Source organism: Rhipicephalus microplus, chromosome 1 (genome assembly GCF_043290135.1).
Source record: "Rhipicephalus microplus isolate Deutch F79 chromosome 1, USDA_Rmic, whole genome shotgun sequence".
NCBI lineage: Eukaryota > Metazoa > Arthropoda > Arachnida > Ixodida > Ixodidae > Rhipicephalus > Rhipicephalus microplus.
The window spans coordinates 12,585,508-12,606,286 of NC_134700.1; the positions used below are offsets into that span (position 1 = coordinate 12,585,508).

General features: G+C 46.1%; 3 protein-coding genes across 4 annotated transcripts; 1 reads left to right on the forward strand and 2 right to left on the reverse strand.

Moving 5' to 3' along the window:
* The first annotated feature begins 4,102 nt into the window (after window positions 1–4,102).
* LOC119178060 (uncharacterized) lies at window positions 4,103–5,006 on the forward strand. The gene is made up of 2 exons (XM_037429222.2): window positions 4,103–4,610; window positions 4,698–5,006. The coding sequence occupies exons 1-2, from the start codon at window positions 4,510–4,512 to the stop codon at window positions 4,861–4,863; spliced, it is 267 nt and encodes an 88-aa protein (XP_037285119.2). The 5' UTR covers window positions 4,103–4,509; the 3' UTR covers window positions 4,864–5,006.
* Window positions 5,007–5,640: 634 nt separating this feature from the next.
* On the reverse strand, window positions 5,641–8,439 carry LOC119178164 (uncharacterized). The gene is made up of 3 exons (XM_037429340.2): window positions 7,865–8,439; window positions 7,599–7,806; window positions 5,641–6,982 (listed from the first exon to the last, which is right to left on the reverse strand). Exons 1-3 carry the CDS (start codon window positions 8,333–8,335, stop codon window positions 6,594–6,596), a joined length of 1,068 nt encoding a protein of 355 aa, XP_037285237.1. The 5' UTR covers window positions 8,336–8,439; the 3' UTR covers window positions 5,641–6,593.
* A 407-nt stretch (window positions 8,440–8,846) lies between these two features.
* LOC142799190 (uncharacterized) lies at window positions 8,847–10,906 on the reverse strand. 2 transcript variants are annotated; one of them, XR_012893912.1, is made up of 3 exons: window positions 10,464–10,906; window positions 9,449–10,376; window positions 8,847–9,123 (listed from the first exon to the last, which is right to left on the reverse strand). XR_012893912.1 is itself a non-coding variant. In XM_075887421.1 (2 exons), the coding sequence occupies exons 1-2, from the start codon at window positions 10,739–10,741 to the stop codon at window positions 10,103–10,105; spliced, it is 552 nt and encodes a 183-aa protein (XP_075743536.1). In that variant the 5' UTR covers window positions 10,742–10,906; the 3' UTR covers window positions 9,311–10,102. The 2 variants fall into 2 exon arrangements, 1 of the variants encoding a protein (XP_075743536.1); XM_075887421.1 differs by lacking the exon at window positions 8,847–9,123 and having other exon boundaries at window positions 9,311–10,376.
* Window positions 10,907–20,779: the final 9,873 nt, after the last annotated feature.

The window sequence follows — 20,779 nt, forward strand, 5'->3', positions numbered from 1 at the left end:
CGTCACTGCTGGTGCCCTAGATGGCTCTGTGTGTCGCTCGGCTCCTTGTTGTTGAGGGGGCTTGGCACTGGAGTTGTCCGTGCAAGCGATTGCCGCTGATCTCCATGCCGCCGACGTCCATCGCAGCTGCACCCTCGTGTGCTGTGCCAGCAGCGCGACTCCCTCGAAGCTTGCATGTAAGCCGTCAGCAGCCAGGAAGCGGCGCAGCGGGAGTGTTGAGAAACCATGTTCGACGTAATAGACGCCTGCTCCCAACAACCCGTAGTGGCAGAGACGGCGGGCCTCTCTGCTGAATCGCTGTACCTCCATATTAAACCCATTCATTGATCGCCAGTTCGAGTCCCGCCGTCGGCGATTGGGTGCGCGAGGTAGTGGCAGACTAAGATGCAGTGTCTTGATGTTCGGGCGCATCTGCCTCATTCGCTTCAATGCCTCCCTCAACAAATCCAGTGATCTTGAAGAGCTCGTCTTCAGGATGTCCGTGGTGCCCACATGCAGAAACAACGTGTCCACCCGGTAAGGTAGGTACTCAAGTAGCGCCGGAATGTCCGAACACCACCGTAGGAGATGAAGCACGGTGTCGATGAGTCGTTCGGGCTGAAGTGCGTGTGGACGTACCGCATGATTGAGTCCCCGATGACGGCATACTTCGTAGGGTAATTTGGATATCTCCGCGACAAACGCTCCGTTGATGATGTACTGGCAGCCATGGTTCAGGTCAGTGGGAGTAATAATTCAATGGGCCAGTTAGTCTTCGTGAAGGTATGAGATATGGCACAACGGGAGCGTTGTCAACAAGGATAAATATATTTATTTCCCAACAGTTTCGGGAGGGGTCCTCCCTTCATCAGGGGATGAGTTATACTGACATGAGCTTCCAAACTTCGTTGCTGCCGCGTCCCTCTCCCTTGAAAAATGTTTGCGTGCTCTCTCAGCCGTGAACAATGTTAAAAACGGGAAAGATGGTTTTCTTGCCCAGCACTGCACTGAGTGCAAGTGTGTTCCCCTCTTCGAGGAAACAGCGACGTTGTACAAACACAGAGATGTAAGCACCCAGGTCATTGTCAAGGCTGCGCAGATGGCACGCGAACAGGTGTCTTGTGTTAGCAAGCCCTCCGTGGCTTTGTCCGAGAAGGAACGCAGGTTCCTCGAAGGATTCGGTGCGGGCAGGTAACGCGAACAGGTGCCTTGTATTAGCAAGCCCTCCGTGGCTTTGTCCGAGAAAGAACGCAGGTTTCTCGAAGGATTCGGTGCGGGCAGGTAGCTTTACCTTTCTGTTTCGGTTTCTTCTAAGTTTTTTCTTTGCTGTTTTTCAGTGCCTTTGTATTTGTGTTGTTTGTTTTTGGTTTTCTTACTCATGTTCTGCTCTTGTGCCATATGGTTTTTATCACATGGTCACTGTCTCTTCTATATATTTTCGTGCTCTGCGCAATAAACTCAGTTGGAAGTTAGCGCTCGTGTCTTTCGTGTCCTTCTTGTCTCTGTGTCGTCGTTTTGTTCTCGCGCTATAACTATCGTCATGACATTCAGGAGTTAAGAGGAGAGTGCGAGATAATTATACTAGGAGATATGAATGCGCACATAGAAGATATAGATGGGTATACCAACCCGACAGGCAAAATGATCATGGATATGTGTGAAATGCTTGATTTGATCATTTGCAAACAGTACCGAGAAGTGTGAAGGGCAAAAAACATGGGAGAAAGGAAGGCTGCAGTCGACGATAGATTACGCACTGATGTCACATAGGATGTATGATAAGCTCAGGGAAGTGCACATAGATGAAGGTGGCTCCAGAAGTCTAGGTAGTGATCACAAACGAATCAAGCTAAGTTTTGGAAGAGCAGTTAAAGTGGGAAGGAGACACGATGAGCAACTAATAGAAAATTTTTATTCAGAAATGCGAATTGAAATATCCACTAAATAAATTGAGAAAGTAATCACTAAGGATAATGAAACAGTGGGGACATACATGAATCTAATTAGACTGAGCTAGAGCTTGCTAAAGCACGTGACAAGTCACCCCGGAAAAGATGACACAAATCCAAAAGTTGGTGGGATGAGGAAATTAAGAGAGCCATAGCAAATCGTTAGGAAGCCTCTAGGGAACACAGACATGCTAAGCAACGGGGCGAACCGACAGATGATGTTGAAAGAAAATGGGACATCTTTCTGAGCGGTAGAAGGGAAGCATCCCTTCTGATCAATGAAAAGATTAGAAGAAAGGGAGCTCAGTGGCTGGCAGAAGTACATAAAAAAGATAGAAAGGCAGCTGCGAAATTTTGGAAGCATGTAAACTCCCTAATGATGAGCAGCGATGGCGTAGTGGTTAGAGCATCCACCTCGCATGGAAAAGGTCCGTGGTTCAAATCCCGGTGCCGCGCAGCTCCCAACCGGATAAAAAAAATCCGCGTGGTGATGGAACTGCATTACGAGGCCTGGGGTGCGGCCTCACCGGTAACCACTGCCGGGAATGCACTCCCTCACCAGAGAAGGATTGGCCACCCTGGTGCAGTATCTGGCCACTACCTCCCAGATGCATACATCGAATAACTCACGGCCCTCATTCCCCAGCAGCTGCGAAGCAACTGACCACGGCGGCGGTCAGATTTGCAACGCAGCAGAGGGTGCTAAGAATCTCTAGATCCGGACAGGCCACCAGTGGAACCTGAACTTGGCAACGTTTAACGCTAGAACCTTATTTAGTGAGGGCAGTCTAGCTGTACTACTCGAAGAGCCAGAGGGTGTTAAATGGGATATAATAGGGCTCAGTGAGGTTAGGAGGACAGATGAGGCCTATACGGTGCTACAAAACAGGCACGTCCTTTGCTATAGGGGCTTGGCTGACAGAAGAGAACTGGAAGTGGGGTTCCTAATTCACAGAAACATAGCTGGCAACATAGAGGAATACTATAGCATTAACGAAAGGGTGGTAGGTATCGTAATTAAACTAAACAAAAGATACAAGATTAAGGTGGTACAGGCTTACGCACCTACATCTAGCCATGATGACGCTTCAGTTGAAAGCTTCTATGAAGACGTGGAATCGGCAATGAGTAAGGTAAAAACACAGTATACTATAATAATGAGAGACCACAATGCAAAGGTAGGGAAGAAGCAGGCTGGAGACCAGGTAGTAGGAGATTATGGCATCTATACTAGAAACGCCAGAGGAGAGCTACTAGTAGAATTCGCAGAACGCAATAATTTACGGATTTTGAATACCTTCTACCAAAAACGAAGAAACCGCAAGTGGACATGGAGGAGCCCTAATTGTAAAAATAAGAACGAAATAGACCTTATAATGAGTGTACACCCAGGCATCATGCAGGATGTGGAAGTGGTTGGCAAGGTACAATGCAGTGACCACAGAATTCGGTCTAGAATTCGTCTAGACTTGAAGAAGGAACGACAGAAACTGATACGCAAGAAGCCAATCAATGAGCTAGCACTGAGAGGGAAAGTACAGGAATTCAGAGTCTCGCTTCAGAACAGGTACTCTGCTCTTAGTGAGGAAACCAACCTTAGTATAGATACAAAAAATGATAATCTGACGAGTATCATTACGGAGTGTGCAGTGAAAGTTGGAGGCAGGGTAGTTAGACAGGACACTGGCAAGCTTTCCAGGAAACGAATAATCTCATTAAGAAGCATCAAATCATGAAAGTCTCATGTACAACAGACAAAATAAAACTGGCATAGCTTTCGAAGTTGATTAATAGGCGTAAGGTGTCCGATGTAAGAAGGTACAGTCAAACCTCATTGTATCGAACACGGATATATCGAATTATTGCCTACATCTAACGGTTCCTATATCACGCGGGAAATCGCATGCATTATTGATTTTTTTTTTATTTTGAACAAAATTTGACATATAATGGATATATCGAACTCAGCCACCCCAAACCGCCCGCGCTCCATTGACAGGCGGCGAACTTTCCCGCAACTCTCGAAAGTAGCGGTAGAGTGGCGGGCGTTTACGAATACTGCACACATCGATGGCGCCGAGAGCGCCACTTTAACGTAGCGGCATACGCGCGCCGCAGCCTTGTGGTAGAGGTTCTTGAATGAGGAAAGTGAAAAGCGCGGAGCTGTTATATTAGAGGTTTTTAGTTTGACGTTTTTACGCTCCGCTTAGCAGCTAAGCGGAGCGGGAACGCGAGTGCGCATGCGCCCTCCGCTAAGGCCTTAAGCGGGTTACCGGAGCGGGGAATACGTTCCGCTTACGAGCAGCCTAAGCGGAGCGCGGTGCGTCGCTGCCGTTTTTGCAAGCGAAAGGGGGACAACGCGCGCGCCCTCTCTCGTGCGTGCAACAACTTTGCTCATTTCAAGATAGCTGCCTCCGGAGATGGCACGTTTTCCGCGAGTGCTGCAGCTTGGCTGTCACCTGCCCAGCGCAAGCCGCGAAAACGCTTTCGCATCGATGAAGATTTATGCCTCTTGAAAGAAGTGGTGTGTACTGACCCATTCAGCAATCCCGCCGCGTGGGAGGACGTGCTTCGAAACGTCATGAGAGCGATAAATCGCGAGCTGACCATTCGCGGCATCAAAGAGCGAGTGGACCTCCTCATCGGATATTTTCGACAGCAGGACACAGTGAACCTGAGGAAGTGAGTGCTTCCTTACTTTATTAGTAAACGCTGTTCAAGTGCTGTAGATGAAGCAGTCGCATCGTAACGTGCTTGATTGCTCCGTAGGTCCGGCACCGAAGAACAATATGGAGAGCGGGAGCAGCTGCTTCAGGACGTATCGGACCTCATGAGGGAGGTCGATTATGCCCCGAGAACCGTGCCGCGGAAGGCAAACGGCATGGGACTGTCGAAAAAAACGGCGTGGGGCCACGACAGCCCACTCAACAACTAGCATCGTCCAAGGCGCGCAGAGCCCAGGCTCTGCTAATTAGGGACGCTGCAATGGCATCTTTACCCGCTGTCCGGGCCTCAGACGACGGACAGAAAAATGGCAAGTAATCTGGAGTGGAGGGTAACAGCAACCCACCCCTAAACTAGTACTATGAAAACTGTGAAGTGTTCATCTTGGCGATATCTGTATCGGGAGTGACGGCATATATTTCAATGGCAGTGTTCACAGAATGAATTGTTGTGACACAGTAGTCAGACAGGTTACCTAGCTGGACAGTTTGCACTATAAATATTACATTATTCAGTAATATGCTGGCCACTGTGCCTGTTCATTATATGGCATTGATCCTCAGGCAGTCAATATACTACATTCCCACGTTGTGGATGTGATGTACTTAATCGGCACTCAGTGAGAAATGACTGAATTTAAAAATAATCTAATGCTTTGTTTCAGCTTGCTGAATGTTTCTCATAACTGCAGTGAACATATTTGTGAATTAAGCTCATTAACTGGGAAAACAAATATCTATTTTGACAGATATAGGGAAGAAAGGTAGTTTTTATTCTGTGTGAAGGTCCTATAGTATTACTAATGACATTCTCATTCATGTGCCTCGTTTTCTATGTGCAGATGAGGCAACAGCAACAAATATGCTGTTGGCAATCTATGAGGATGAGCTCAGTCAGCAGGCGACAGAACCACAACCAGCCCAGCTGGAGAGGTGCCGGCTGCTGCACCAGGCGTGCCGGCTGCTGCACCAGGTATGTGCAAAGTACATTAGACGTAAAATATATCTTTATTTACTTATTCACAACGTGTACAACAAGGCACATTAAACAAATGTTCGTAGGCAAAAAACACATGAGAAGCAAGTGCACCCTTACTACTATGCAAATGTATGTTCTTTAATACTACTACTAGCAGAAATTCGCACATGAAAGTGTTTATGCACGATGCTGCAAGGCAAGTTGCACCGTGTAATCATTGTGCAAAATACTACAAAACATAAATTAAAAGGTGATATACACAATGCCTTAGCTAATATGCTCAGTGCCTAACTTCTGATGATCATTCATGCCCTTGTAGCACAGGATACCTTGGAAACAGATACAATAGAGGACAGCGACGCTGACCAGGAGGCTCAAGGGCCCCTTCGTGCGCCGGAACGGCGGCGTTGCAGACAGTCTGCTGTTCCGACAGGTATTGCAAATCAGACTTGCATGATTTTTCAAGTTGCACCAGATGATGCATAGCTCTCATTGCATTGAAATAACATTCATGCGCTACATGTGATTCGTTTGCTTGTTTTTTCAATGCTAATTCAAGGCTTGGCATTCATCATACCCGAATGTGATAAGATGGCGCTGATCCCAGAGTAAATTAGTTATGAGCTGTAACACTTTAGAAGTACGTCATTTGTGTTCTACTTCATTTTATAGGAATCAGAGGCCTCCAGGCCCTTGGACTGCAGCTGCTTCTGAAAAGGGAAGAGAATGAGTTCCTTCTCCGGCAGAAGGAAATGGAGCTAGAACACCGACGGCTGGACCTCGAGGAACGTCGTGCGACAATAGCAGAAAGAAAACTATTATTGGAGGAAGAGCGCTCGAAAATGGAGGCTCAGCGCCAGAATTCTAGTGAAATTATCCAGGAAATAAGCAACAAGATTGATCAATTACAAAAAAAAAATTACTAGCCTACACAAATAAAAAAACTGTGTCGAAGGAATCCGCTCAGTTCTTTGGTCTCAAATATTCTTCCAGCTGAGGAGGTTCAACTTGAAAGTATTGAGATACCTGTGAGCTATACATACAAGTGTGGCAATTAGCAAGTATTGTGCCAACTTTGTACATGCGTGACACGTTCTGCCGTTTGAGTCTCTGATTTTTACGAAAATCCAGAAAAGCAAACAAGCCTGCAATCTTTCCGAAACCCCATTCGACTGCTTGTCTAACGGAACTCATTCTCTTGTTGAATGCCCGCTGCTGCACAGTCACGTTCCCGCCATAAGGTTTCAGCAGCAGAGGTCGCAGTGGATAGGCAGGGTCACCATACAAACAAAAGCTGTGGCCTTTGGCAAGCTTCTCTAGCTTGCGATAGGTGTTGCTCTTTCGAAGGATACCTGGAAATACAGGAGGACACGAAAACATATTGCCACATGATATGCGACACTGAATGCTTCATAAAATTCTTGCCACTTCCCCATAAATTTACACAAATGTTAAGTGGACTCTGTAGTGTGCACTTTTTAGATGCACTCTTTCCAAATAAAAAAAAGAGAAAAAGCTTTGATGTCTATCCAAGTAGGAAGGTTTCTTCACAGTGCTATGCAGTAAAACACATTTATAATGCATTTATAAATAGAACCTGCATGGCATTACCTGTGACGAGTTATGACTGAAGACTTGTTGCAGAGTAACAAAGAAAACTTGGCCACAGCATTATAATGGTAACTGGGGCATGCATTTATCATTTTAGCTTGCACCTTATTCTCGAAATAAACAGTTCACATTTTTTTCAGGTTCTCTTTGCAACACCATTAAATTTGAATAATATGCTGCTTTCTACTGTAACCACAATTAGTTGTCCCAGACTGAGTGTACTTCACAACATTAGTACGAAGTGATAGCTTGTTTGCTGAAGCAGCACAGAGCACTCCCTCAGATAGGCGCGATGATGCTTTTTTTTTTTGAAGTTGGACAAATAGGACGGGGCTCAGTATAACAAAAATAACTTGCCTGCGTCATGCCGGCTGCCGACGTACGGACCGTTCAGTTGGCAAATGATTCCATTAGGACACATAATGGACTGATATTTAAGGGCGTGAAAGCGCTTATGCCCTGAAAAGAACCGCTTCTGGTCCTTCGATGGACGGCAAATGGCTCGCGCTGTCCCGTCGATGAAGCCCCAACAGTTATGCAACGGCGCCCCTTTGGAATGCACAGCCTGCGATAAAATGTTATTTTAGATTAGAAGTAACAAAACAAATTAACAAACTTCATACCTCGGAAAAGAGTCGGAGTTTAGCGATGTCCAGCCAGGTGTGGTTATTCACATCTCGCAGCAGATGTCCAAACGTGCTGTCAATGTGCGCGAGCACTGCATTAGTGGCTGAAGAAATCACTGAATAATGCCGCCCGAACAGCGGCTCCAGTTCTCGCAGCCTATTGGGATAAGCCAAACGCCGTAGCGTAAGGCAGAGTGCCTCAACTCCGGAAACGTGCACGCCCTGCGGCGTTGTCACATTTTCAGGCACTTGTAGTGCACGGCACAGGCTTCGCACATCATCTCTTTCAAACCTAAAATACGTGCGAAATTGTCCTCTGTCCATGCTCTCGATGTTCAAGAGGCCATGTCGTGACAGCGGGTCTCGCCGAGTGTATTGGAAGACTTCGAGGCACAACAAGTCCTCGATTTCGGACCACTTTAAAAGACCCATCAAAAATGGGTCCTCTAGCACACTCGTCGGAGGCATCAATGGTTATGCAAACACAGTTTCAACGGTGAAAAATGAAAACGCCGCCACCACACACGCGTCAAAAGCGCAAACAACACACAGTGATTGCTTGCAATGGATCTGGAACGGAACCATGTTGGCTTTTGAGTGGCTACTATCAAGTCAGAGCTTGCTTCTTTGTCAAAAAAAATAGACGGTTAATACATTGAAAGTGGATTTTAAATACTTCATCAAAAGATCATTTATACGTTATTGTTTTGCTTTGTATACGTGAAAAAAATGTTTTTTATTTTGTTTAGCGACGATGAAAACGACCAGAGGGCGCTGCAACTGCGAAAGGCACGCTTCGCTGCCGGCAACGAATAACTAAAAGAGAAAATTCAGCCACCGCTTCACTGCGGCTTCGCGGGTGCTCCCGGAGCGGAGCGGACCACAAAAACGTCAAACTAAAAACCTCTAATAGAGGTTTTTAGTTTGACGTTTTCTTCTAAAGTGTTACAGCTCATAACTAATTTACTCTGAGATCAGCGCCATCTTATCACATTCGGGTATGATGAATGCCAAGCCTTGAATTAGCATTGAAAAAACAAGCAAACGAATCACATGTAGCGCATGAATGTTATTTCAATGCAATGAGAGCTATGCATCATCTGGTGCAACTTGAAAAATCATGCAAGTCTGATTTGCAATACCTGTCGGAACAGCAGACTGTCTGCAACGCCGCCGTTCCGGCGCACGAAGGGGCCCTTGAGCCTCCTGGTCAGCGTCGCTGTCCTCTATTGTATCTGTTTCCAAGGTATCCTGTGCTACAAGGGCATGAATGATCATCAGAAGTTAGGCACTGAGCATATTAGCTAAGGCATTGTGTATATCACTTTTTAATTTATGTTTTGTAGTATTTTGCACAATGATTACACGGTGCAACTTGCCTTGCAGCATCGTGCATAAACACTTTCATGTGCGAATTTCTGCTAGTAGTAGTATTAGAGAACATACATTTGCATAGTAGTAAGGGTGCACTTGCTTCTCATGTGTTTTTTGCCTACGAACATTTGTTTAATGTGCCTTGTTGTACACGTTGTGAATAAGTAAATAAAGATATATTTTACGTCTAATGTACTTTGCACATACCTGGTGCAGCAGCCGGCACGCCTGGTGCAGCAGCCGGCACCTCTCCAGCTGGGCTGGTTGTGGTTCTGTCGCCTGCTGACTGAGCTCATCCTCATAGATTGCCAACAGCATATTTGTTGCTGTTGCCTCATCTGCACATAGAAAACGAGGCACATGAATGAGAATGTCATTAGTAATACTATAGGACCTTCACACAGAATAAAAACTACCTTTCTTCCCTATATCTGTCAAAATAGATATTTGTTTTCCCAGTTAATGAGCTTAATTCACAAATATGTTCACTGCAGTTATGAGAAACATTCAGCAAGCTGAAACAAAGCATTAGATTATTTTTAAATTCAGTCATTTCTCACTGAGTGCCGATTAAGTACATCACATCCACAACGTGGGAATGTAGTATATTGACTGCCTGAGGATCAATGCCATATAATGAACAGGCACAGTGGCCAGCATATTACTGAATAATGTAATATTTATAGTGCAAACTGTCCAGCTAGGTAACCTGTCTGACTACTGTGTCACAACAATTCATTCTGTGAACACTGCCATTGAAATATATGCCGTCACTCCCGATACAGATATCGCCAAGATGAACACTTCACAGTTTTCATAGTACAAGTTTAGGGGTGGGTTGCTGTTACCCTCCACTCCAGATTACTTGCCATTTTTCTGTCCGTCGTCTGAGGCCCGGACAGCGGGTAAAGATGCCATTGCAGCGTCCCTAATTAGCAGAGCCTGGGCTCTGCGCGCCTTGGACGATGCTAGTTGTTGAGTGGGCTGTCGTGGCCCCACGCCGTTTTTTTTCGACAGTCCCATGCCGTTTGCCTTCCGCGGCACGGTTCTCGGGGCATAATCGACCTCCCTCATGAGGTCCGATACGTCCTGAAGCAGCTGCTCCCGCTCTCCATATTGTTCTTCGGTGCCGGACCTACGGAGCAATCAAGCACGTTACGATGCGACTGCTTCATCTACAGCACTTGAACAGCGTTTACTAATAAAGTAAGGAAGCACTCACTTCCTCAGGTTCACTGTGTCCTGCTGTCGAAAATATCCGATGAGGAGGTCCACTCGCTCTTTGATGCCGCGAATGGTCAGCTCGCGATTTATCGCTCTCATGACGTTTCGAAGCACGTCCTCCCACGCGGCGGGATTGCTGAATGGGTCAGTACACACCACTTCTTTCAAGAGGCATAAATCTTCATCGATGCGAAAGCGTTTTCGCGGCTTGCGCTGGGCAGGTGACAGCCAAGCTGCAGCACTCGCGGAAAACGTGCCATCTCCGGAGGCAGCCATCTTGAAATGAGCAAAGTTGTTGCACGCACGAGAGAGGGCGCGCGCGTTGTCCCCCTTTCGCTTGCAAAAACGGCAGCGACGCACCGCGCTCCGCTTAGGCTGCTCGTAAGCGGAACGTATTCCCCGCTCCGGTAACCCGCTTAAGGCCTTAGCGGAGGGCGCATGCGCACTCGCGTTCCCGCTCCGCTTAGCTGCTAAGCGGAGCGTAAAAATGTCAAACTAAAAACCTCTATTTTCTTTCAATACGAAGGTACCGACACGGCTTTGCGCGGGGGAAGGGAGACTAGGAGGCAAAGTTTGAGAAGGAAAGTATAGGAAGGAAAGGACGCAGACGACTGTCTCGGACGCGGCCCGCGCTGCTGCCGGGAAAGGGAAAGCAGTCAGGCGAGCCTAAGGCCCCTGTATTTTTCAAAGGTAGCGCGAACCATTGTACAAAAAGCGGAGGAGAATTTCCTCCCCGCCCTCTACGTCTCTCCTCACTCAGGCGCGCGTTTCTGCAACCCTATTGGACCAGGCGCGAAACGTGACCAATGAACCTTGTTGACCCCTCGGCTCCGCCGGGCAGCGACGCCATGAGTGAGCGCACTGCATCTCGCTCCCACGTGTGTTGCCTTTAGCAAGGCGGCCTCGGATGCAGCGCAATGCCGACCTGCTGTGCCGTTGGCTGCTCCAGCAGCATTGCAAAAGGCGATAAGCTTTTTGTGGTTCCACGAGAGAAAAATAATGAGGAGTGGAGAGCGGTATGGCTGCATCGCATTGGCAGGAAAAACTTCGATTGTCACCGAGGGAGGCTTTGCGAGGTAAGCACTCACTACAGAACTTCTTCGCGTAGACATGCCTCCGGAAGGCTTGCAGATAAAGCTCATCCTTGGTTCAGGTTCATGTTAAACAAAAGCAGCTTGAAGTTTCCGTCGACGCTTTCTCGCACGATTTCAACCACGATGACAGCTGATGACAGTAATTATGTTGTGGCCGTATTCGAATATCGCTGCAGTAACAGCGATATTCGAATACGGCCACAACATAATTACTGTTGAATGTTTGGCGTTCACGATTTGCTTTCTAAATGGAACCATTTGCCCATTTGCAGCGGTAGCAATTATGCTTCTCCAGAGATCAACCACGTCTTTGATCGTTTTTCCTTTTTTTCTTTTCGCTCGAACTTTGATTACCTGTAGGCGAAATTTCGGCGTTTATTGTTTTATTGTGGTTTATTGTGTTCTCAGTTTGTATTCTTTCATATTTATCTTACTTTTGCGCACTTCCATGACCGAATTTTGTGCATGCGTGTACAGCTAATATAAGAGAGTGTATGGTAAATATATTGTTTTATAGTTGTTTATTTTTGAAATGCGTAGATACTTTCGTTCAAATTTCGAACATACTTGCGAAGTTGTAGACTTTCGATTAACAAAGAGAAAGGCACCTACTAAATGCAGGAAAATCATCTGGCTTTTGTGGCTGTTTGCATTTTTAACGTAAGAAGCAAAATATTTTGCTTCGGCAATATCACATCAGCCAAACTGCAAAAATGCGATGGAGGATGTCGTTATTTTTCAGAAACACTTCACGATGGATCAGTATGAGCCAGCAATTCTGGCACAAACTGGGATCAAAAAACTCAAGCCAAATGCGGTTCCTTCTATATTTGCGCATCGGCCTCTTCCGAAAGAGCGCAAGCCACCCCGCAAAAGGGGGAATGAAACGGTTCCTGGTGAGGCCCCTTTGTAGTTTCTATTCCTCTCATGTTGTGAATGCGATTAAGTTTAGGGCTTTATATGACAATGCAGTGTGTTTGGATCGCTGGCAGATAGCATAGTTGCTGCATTTATCTTTATAACCTGTGAACCTAATTAATTCGGCATCCAATTCTGTCTTACTGTGGCAGCAAACATCCCCACCTCTACAGTGTACTTGCTCATCAACTCTTGCTTACAGCTGTATCCTTGGATGAGTTAGAAACGTCAGTGGGGAAGGCCCCGGACGCTGAAACAGTGGGCAGTTTATTTTGTGAGTTGACTGCGCTGTGATGACAAATGTTCGCGCCTTTAGACTGTGTACTTACGCAATTCATGCTTACAGCTGCCTCCTCGGACAACACAGAAACGTCAATAGACCGCGACCCTGAACCAGTGGGCAGCCCATTTTGTGAGTTAACTGCACTGTGATGGCAAATCTTCACGCCTCTAGCCTCTGTATTTACAATTCATGCATCAAATCAGAGGCTATCTCTGATCAGAAGCATCAAATCAGAGGCTATCCGATTTGATAGCGAAATTGTTTCGCCCTGTCGTCGCTTTACTGGAATGTTTTGCAGCGTTCGTGATCTTTCGATGCTTTCCGCATTTTATTTGCGCACTCAATAAAATCTACCTTCATCCCACTAAACGTTTGTGGTATTTTATGGATGAATCGTTTACACACGTCCCATTATGGAAGCAGGCATGCATGTCCTAAATTTCAGTAGGGCTCTGTTGTTCCTGTACAAACTCGAGCTCTAAGAGCACTCATATTAACTTTTCAACGTAAGGCCCCTAGGGGCCTTACTTCAACGCGCCGCGCGACAAAACGAAACCGTCCGGCGGCGCGCTCTGCGTGAGCAGCTTCTTCATGGCGGCTGAGAGTGGCGGGCAAGGAGGAAACGGCGCGGGGAAGGGAGTTTGCGCTACCTTTGAAAAATACAAGGGCCTTAGGCGAGCCGGCATGGGCGCGCCATGTGCGCGCTTTAAACTTGGACTCACGCCGCAGCCTTGCAGCGTGCAGTCGTTGCAGTCTCTATGGTGTCAACGGCACACTGCGCACTTGTTGCAAGCTCCTCTCCCGTAGCATCGGCAGGTATCGGTCGTTGTGCTCGCAGTGTTCGTGCGTTTGGAGTTAGGCCTGTCGCGCTGTGGCGCGCGACAGGCCTAACTCCGAACGGCGGAGCTCACGGATGTGGAGATTGTCACCGAAGCTACTGCTGAGCAGCCAAATGAAGACTCTGCCGAGGTGGATCCCGCAAGCTCTATTGGTGCCCCGCTCCCGACATCAGCTGAGGTCGTATCTTCCTTGGCCCTTGTGCGCCGCCACTGCGGCGCGATTGAAGGCACCGGCCTATCTCTTATGGATTACCGGGACTATATTGAGGACGCAGTCGTCAAACACGCCGTGGCCAACAAAAAGCAGGCTACTCTTTTTCAATATTTTAAACCAACACAATAAATACTATGTTTGAATCTTGAAGTGAGTATTTACTGCACCCCGCTTGAACGGTTCGTTGGTTGTTTTCAGCAAGCTGTTGACGCATTTTTTTCGTGATTTTTATATCGAATTCTGGATATATCGAACTATTTCGCAATTGCTGCGCCGTTCGATATATCGAGGTTCGACTGTACAACATGGAGAGAATTGAACACGCTCTGAAAAACGGAGGAAGTGTCAAAGCAGTGAAGAGGAAACTTGGGATAGGCAAAAATCGGATGTATGCACTAAGGGCAAAGAAGGCAAAATAACTACCAATTTGAATAGGATAGTTCAAATAGTGGAGGAGTTTTACAGAGATCTGTACAGTAGCCGGGACAACCACGACTTTAATACCATAAGAACTAGCAGTAACCCAGATGACACTCCACCAGTAATGATAGAAGAAGTCAGAAGCATGCAAAGAGGCAAAGCTGCTGGAGAGGATCAGGTAACATCAGATCTGCTGAAAGATGGAGGACAGATTGTGTTAGAAAAACTAGCCACCCTGTTTACGAGGTGTTTCCTGACGGGAAGAGTACCAGAGTCCTGGAAGAATGCTAACATCATCTTAATACATAAGAAAGGAGATGACAAGGACTTGAAGAATTACTGGCCGATTAACTTGCTCTCTGTAGTATACAAGCTATTTACAAAGGTAATTGCTAACAGAGTGAAGAAAACATTAGAATTCAATGAACCAAAGGAACAAGCAGGATTTCGAACAGGCTACTTAACAATCGACCACATTCATACCATCAATCAGGTAATAGAGAAGTGCTCAGAATATACCAACCACTATACATAGCCTTCATAGATTACGAGAAGGCGTTTGATTTAGTAGAAATATCAGCCGTCATGCAGACACTGCGGAATCAGGGCGTCGATGAAGTATATATAAACATCCTCGAAGAAATCTACAGAGGATCAACTGCTACCATAGTGCTTCATAAAGAAAGAAACAGAATACAAATCAGGAAGGGTGTAAGGCAGGGGGACATAATCTCCCCAATGCTATTTACTGCATGCTTACCGGAGGTTTTCAGAAGCCTAGAATGGGAACAGTTAGGGATAAGAGGTAATGGAGAGTACCTTAGTAACCTGAGCTTCGGCGATGACATTGCATTGCTGAGTAACTCAGGGGACGAATTGCAACTCATGATTACGGAGTTAAACATGGAGAGCAGAAAGGTGGGTCTTCAAATGAATCTGCATAAAACGAAACTAGTGTACAACACCCTCGGAAAAGAGCAGCGCTTCGAGATAGGTAATAGTGCACTTCAAGTTGCAAAAGACTATGTCTACTTAGGGCAGGTAATAACCACGGAGCCGAACCACGAGATTAAAGTAACCAGAAGAATAAGAATGGGGTGAAGCACATTTGGCAAGCACTCTCAAATTATGACACGTAGATTGCCACTATCGCTCAAGAGGAAGGTATATAACAGCTGTATCTTGCCGGTACTTAGCTACGGAGCAGAAACCTGCAGACTTACAAAGAGGGTTCAGCTAAAATTGAAGACGGCGCAGCGAGCAATGGAAAAAAAAATAGTAGGCGTAACCTCAAAAGACAAGAAGAGAGCAGAGTGGATTAGGGAACAAAGGGGGGTTAAGGATATCATTGCTGATATCAAGAAGAAGAAATGGACAAGGGCGGGGCATGTAGCGCGTAGACAGGATAACCGCTGGTCGTTAAGGGTAACCAACTGGATTCCCAGAGACGGCAAGCGGGTTGGGGGAGACAGAAGATTAGGTGGGCAGATGAGATTAAGAAGTTTGCGGGTGTAAATTGGCAGCAGCAAGCACAGGACCGGGTTAACTGGCGGCACATGGGAGATCGAGGCCTTTGTCCTGCAGTGGACGTTGTCAGGCTGATGATGATGAAACTCCCTAAGAAATGAGACGAGCCTAGAGTAGAGGTTTATAACTACAGCTCAAGGTGCTAGGCTAGACGGGGACAAAGCTATTGAATATATAAAAACAAGGGTGACAGAAAAATTTCAATAAAGAAGTGCTTTGTGCACCACAATCGACAAGGATGAATCAAGTGGTGCAATGGCTCCATTTTCACTACGAGAGTGGGAAAGGGCTGAGAAAAGGGTTTCTAGTAGTACATCAAATGGCCAAATGGTATTCCAATTATGCTGATAAAGACATTAGGTCAGAAGTCTAAGCAGGCTTTGAGGCAGGCAGAGAGCAAAATAATAATCGATGGTGAAGTTCCTAATAGATGGAAACTTAGCAGGCTGAGCATGATCTATAAAGGAAAGGGGGACAAAGCTGTCATAAACAACTATCGTCCTATAACAGTGACATCAGTGGTCCACAGGCTGGCGATGCAGATTATAAAGGAAAGACTGCGAGCATGGATAAAGGATGAGGGGGTGCTGGGTGAACTGCAGAATATGTTTCGGAAACACAGGAGGTTGGAAGACAATCTGTTCTTACTGACACAGTGCATCGAAATAGCAGAAAAGGAACACAGGCCCCTGTGGCTAGCATTTTTGGATATCAAGGGAGCGTACGATAGCGTGGTTCAAGAGGAATTGTGGGTAATACTGGACACACTAGGCGTGGAATATGTCACTAATTTTTAAAGGATATCTATAAAGGTAACAAGGAAATTATAAAGTGGGAAAAACAGGTATCCAAGCCTGAAGAGGTAAAACGGGGGTTTAGGCAGGGGTGCCCCCTGTCACCCTTATTATTCATGATGTACCTACAAGAATTAGAGGCCAGATTAGAGGGAAGGGGACTGGGCTTCAACCTCTCCTTCGTCAAACAAGAAAAACTCATAGAGCAGGTACTACCAGCATTGATGTATGCAGATGATATAGTGCTAACGGCCGACAACAAGAAAGATTCGCTGAGATGGGCGGACATCTGCGGTGATGAGGGAGATAGATTAGATTTCAGATTCAGTAAGAAATAATCAGCAGTCATGATTTTTATTGACAATGAAGGTAGGGAGCTCAGAATACAGGATGCACCGCTAGAGATAACAGATAAATACAAATATCTGGGCGTATGGATAAGCAATGGGGCCGAGTACCTAAGGGAACACTAAATATACGCGTCGACTAAAGGTAAGAGAAATGCAGGGGTAATGAAAAACGGGGTACTGCGGAATTACAATAGGTATGATGTTGTGAGAGGAATATGGAAAGGGGTCATGGTTTCTGGTCTGACGTTCGGCAATGCGGTCTTGTGCATGAGATCAAATGTTCAAGCAAGATTAGAAATTAAGCAATGTGGAATAGGTAGGCTTGCCTTAGGAGCTCACGGGAATACACCAAATCAGGGAGTACAAGGTGATATGAGATGCACATCATTTGAGGGCAGGGAAGCTAGCAGCAAGATAAAATTTGAGAAGCGATGAAGATAAATGGGGGAGGATTGTTGGGCTAGGAAGGTATTCAGCTACTTGTACATGAAAAATGTCGATACAAAATGGAGGAAGCGAACCAGAAAATTGACTGGTAAATACTTGGAAAACAGCAGAGGGCCAAACCAAAAAATATTATCGGTTAAGAAGAAGGTGAAGGAAGCTGAGACCGATATGTAGAGAATTGGCATGATTAAGAAGTCGCACTAGAGATCTATCGAACCTTTAAGCTGAAAATTGCCAAGGGAAGGATCTATGATAATAATCGGGGAAGTTCTTTACTGTTTGAGGCCAGTACGGAAGTATTGCGAACCAAGACATATTGGGTCAAATACGATGGGGTATGACGATAGTTATAGCGCGAGAACAAAACGACGACACAGAGACAAGGAGGACACGACAGACACACTTGTCTCTGTGTCGTCATTTTGTTCTCGCGCTATAATATCGTCATGCCATACCAACTAGCCCAAGCTGCCACACTTCTACGATGGGGTAGACACGGTATGCAGTGCGTGTGGAGAGGAAGAAGAAACTGCCAAACACTTGATAATGTTCTGTAAAGGGCTTCACCTTATAGTTCAGGATGATGGCGCAGAGTTTTTCAAAGCGTTGGGGTTTAGGGACAGGGAGGGCAAAATAGACTTTAAGCGGGTAGAATTAACAAGAAGGAGGCTATCTGATTGGTGGCTGAAGTCAAGGCACGAGTGAAAATTAAACCCTTCAGTGCAAAGTACGAATCCTCAACCTCTATATTTAAGGAAAAATAAATAAATGTAGTTTTGGTTCATTGGGTATTACGGCTTGGTGGTGCTAACCACCGCCCGATCTAAAGGGTACAGCCATATTCATCTATCTATCCAGCTGTCTAAACGTGTTCTGATTCTCGGACAGCATGGGTAGGGTGGCTAGAATGAGGAGGTGTGAAAAGCGGCCGCTGAAACCGGTGCCACCATGCGTACAGCGGCCCCAGCCAACCAGGGGCCGCGCGCCAACCAACCAGAGGCGGCGATGCCTCCGAAAGTTATGCCTAATGGCCGCCGCTTCGAAGGCAGGGCCGAGCTATGGCAACACCACCTAGATTTTTTAAGGCCCCTCCACGAATTCTCCTTTGACGCGTGACGTCACCACACTACGACGGCGGGAGGATGGATGGATGGATGGATGGATGCTATGAGCGTCCCCTTTATAACGGGGTGGTGACAAGTATGCCACCAGGCTCGACAAAAAAAAACCTTTTTTCCTTTTTTTTATGTTGGCCTAATGCCTCTACTTCGATAAATTCTATCTTAATGAAAAAAAAGGTAAATTTTCAGCTTAAGTTCTCTGCCATTTACGCCACACTGTCCATATTTTATTTTTCCAATATTTATTTTTGTCCTTTCTCTCTAATTTTCTGCCACCAATACTCTAACCGTCTCTTACTTATTTCAATCGCGGGTGTGTTCAGCTTTCCATTGTTGTCCCTAAAACCCAAGGCTTCCTGTAGGCTCGTGCCCAAACGTACACCTGGGTGGATATCTCCACATTCAATCAGAACATGCTCCGCCGTTTCCTTATCTTTCCCGCAGCATGTGCATTGTTCTTCTTCTTTACTGAATCTTGCTTTATAACTACGCGTTCTAAGGCAACCCGATCTCGCTTCAAACAGTAAAGCGCTTCCCCTTGAATTATCGTAAAATGCCTCCCTCCTTATTTCATTTTTGCCCTTTCGGTAGTTACTCAAAGCCGGTTTTTTCTCCATAGCTGCCATCCAGTAAATCCTCTCCGCCTCCCTGACTTTTCCCTTAACGCTCTTTGTTGACATATGGCTCACAATACCAGCCGTATATTTACTAGTGAGTCTTCTAGTTCTTTTTCTCCACTGTGTGTCCACGCTCTTCCTATACAAATAACGGAACACCTTCTCTGCCCATCTACTCTCCTTCATATTTCTTAGCCTTTCTTCGAACCTTATTTTGCTCTGCGCTTCCCTCGCCTCAAAACCTGCCCACCCCATATCGCCCTTTACAGCCTCGTTTGTCGTCTTCCCGTGAGCACCCAACGCGAGGCGTCCCACAGTCCTTTGATTTACATCCATTCCCGATCGCACCTCTGCCCTCATGCACACCACTGAGTTCCCAAAAGTAAGCCCTGGAACCATTACACCCTTCCACAGACCTCGAAGCACCTCATACCTATTGTATCCCCACAACGCTCTGTGCTTCATTATTGCCGCATTCCTCTTTCCTTTTGCTGCCGAGGCTTTTTCCTGTACCTCCATGTATCTATCACTCTCATTTACCCATACTCCAAGGTACTTGTATTCACTTACCCTCGGTATTTCTTGGCCTTGTATGGACACCGTCTGATCACAGGGATCATTGAATACCATCAAACCACACTTCGTTACACTGAATCCTAGTCCAAGAGCTTCACCTTCCCTTCCGCATATATTCGCCAGCTGCTGTATATCATCTCGACTGTCCGCAAATAAGACGATATCGTCCGCATAAAATAAACCTGGAAGCTTCTGCTCAATCATCATGCCGCCCTGTTTGTGTGACAGATTAAAACCAATGTTGCTACCTTCTAGCGCTTTTTCCATACTCACCATGTACAGCATGAATAACAGTGGGGACAAAGGACATCCCTGTCTCAGACCCCTGCTAACCTCAACGTTCTCTTTGCTACGCATTCCTTCCCACTCTATGCAAACTGTATTTTCTCGGTATATCTCCCTCAAAAGCTGTATACAGTCGTCGCCCATGCCCATTCCTGTCAATATATCCTACAAAATTTCCTGATTAACGTTGTCGTATGCCCCAGTGATGTCTAGAAAAGCCACGTACAAGGGCCTATTCTCTATTTTAGATATTTCTATACACTGAGTGAGAACAAACAGGTTATCGTCTAACCGCCTGTCGACTCGAAATCCGTTCTGAAGTTCTCCCAAAATATCGTTATGTTCGGCCCATGTTTCTATTTTCATTTTTACTGCTTGCATCGCCAACCTGTATAGTACCGATGTAATGGTTAGTGGTCTATACGAGCGAATCTTGTCATTTTCTCCCTTGCCTTTATAGATTAAGTTCATTCTACTTTGTCGCCAACTGTCCGGTATTTGTCCGTCCTTTAAGCTTTTTTCTACTGCTTTTAACAATGCTTCTTTAGTGTTATGTCCTAGTTCGTTGATGAGGCTAACGGGAATCCCATCTAAACCCGCGGCAGTGCGCTTTGGAATTTTTCCTTCGGCCTTTTTCCAGTTGAAATTATCTAGTACTAGCTCTTCCTCTGTTGCTTTCTCCGCCACACTTTTACTCACCGGGGAGATCCCCTGGACGCTCTTTTGAAACGAATCGGCTGTTATCTTTTGGATGTAACCTAGCGCTTCGTACCCTTCCAATTGATTTCCTCCTTCATCTAGAATATGTTGTTGCGTTGTGACAGACTTC

Coding starts and splice junctions, on each gene's coding strand:
- LOC119178060 (XM_037429222.2), top strand. CDS start 4,510: ATGAGAGCGATAAATCGCGAGCTGACCATTCGCGGCATCAAAGAGCGA. Junction 4,611..4,697: donor GACACAGTGAACCTGAGGAA/GTGAGTGCTTCC, acceptor ATTGCTCCGTAG/GTCCGGCACCGAAGAACAAT.
- LOC119178164 (XM_037429340.2), bottom strand. CDS start 8,335: ATGCCTCCGACGAGTGTGCTAGAGGACCCATTTTTGATGGGTCTTTTA. Junction 7,807..7,864: donor AACTCCGACTCTTTTCCGAG/GTATGAAGTTTG, acceptor ATTTTATCGCAG/GCTGTGCATTCCAAAGGGGC. Junction 6,983..7,598: donor CGGCAGCCGGCATGACGCAG/GCAAGTTATTTT, acceptor CTGTATTTCCAG/GTATCCTTCGAAAGAGCAAC.
- LOC142799190 (XM_075887421.1), bottom strand. CDS start 10,741: ATGGCTGCCTCCGGAGATGGCACGTTTTCCGCGAGTGCTGCAGCTTGG. Junction 10,377..10,463: donor GACACAGTGAACCTGAGGAA/GTGAGTGCTTCC, acceptor ATTGCTCCGTAG/GTCCGGCACCGAAGAACAAT.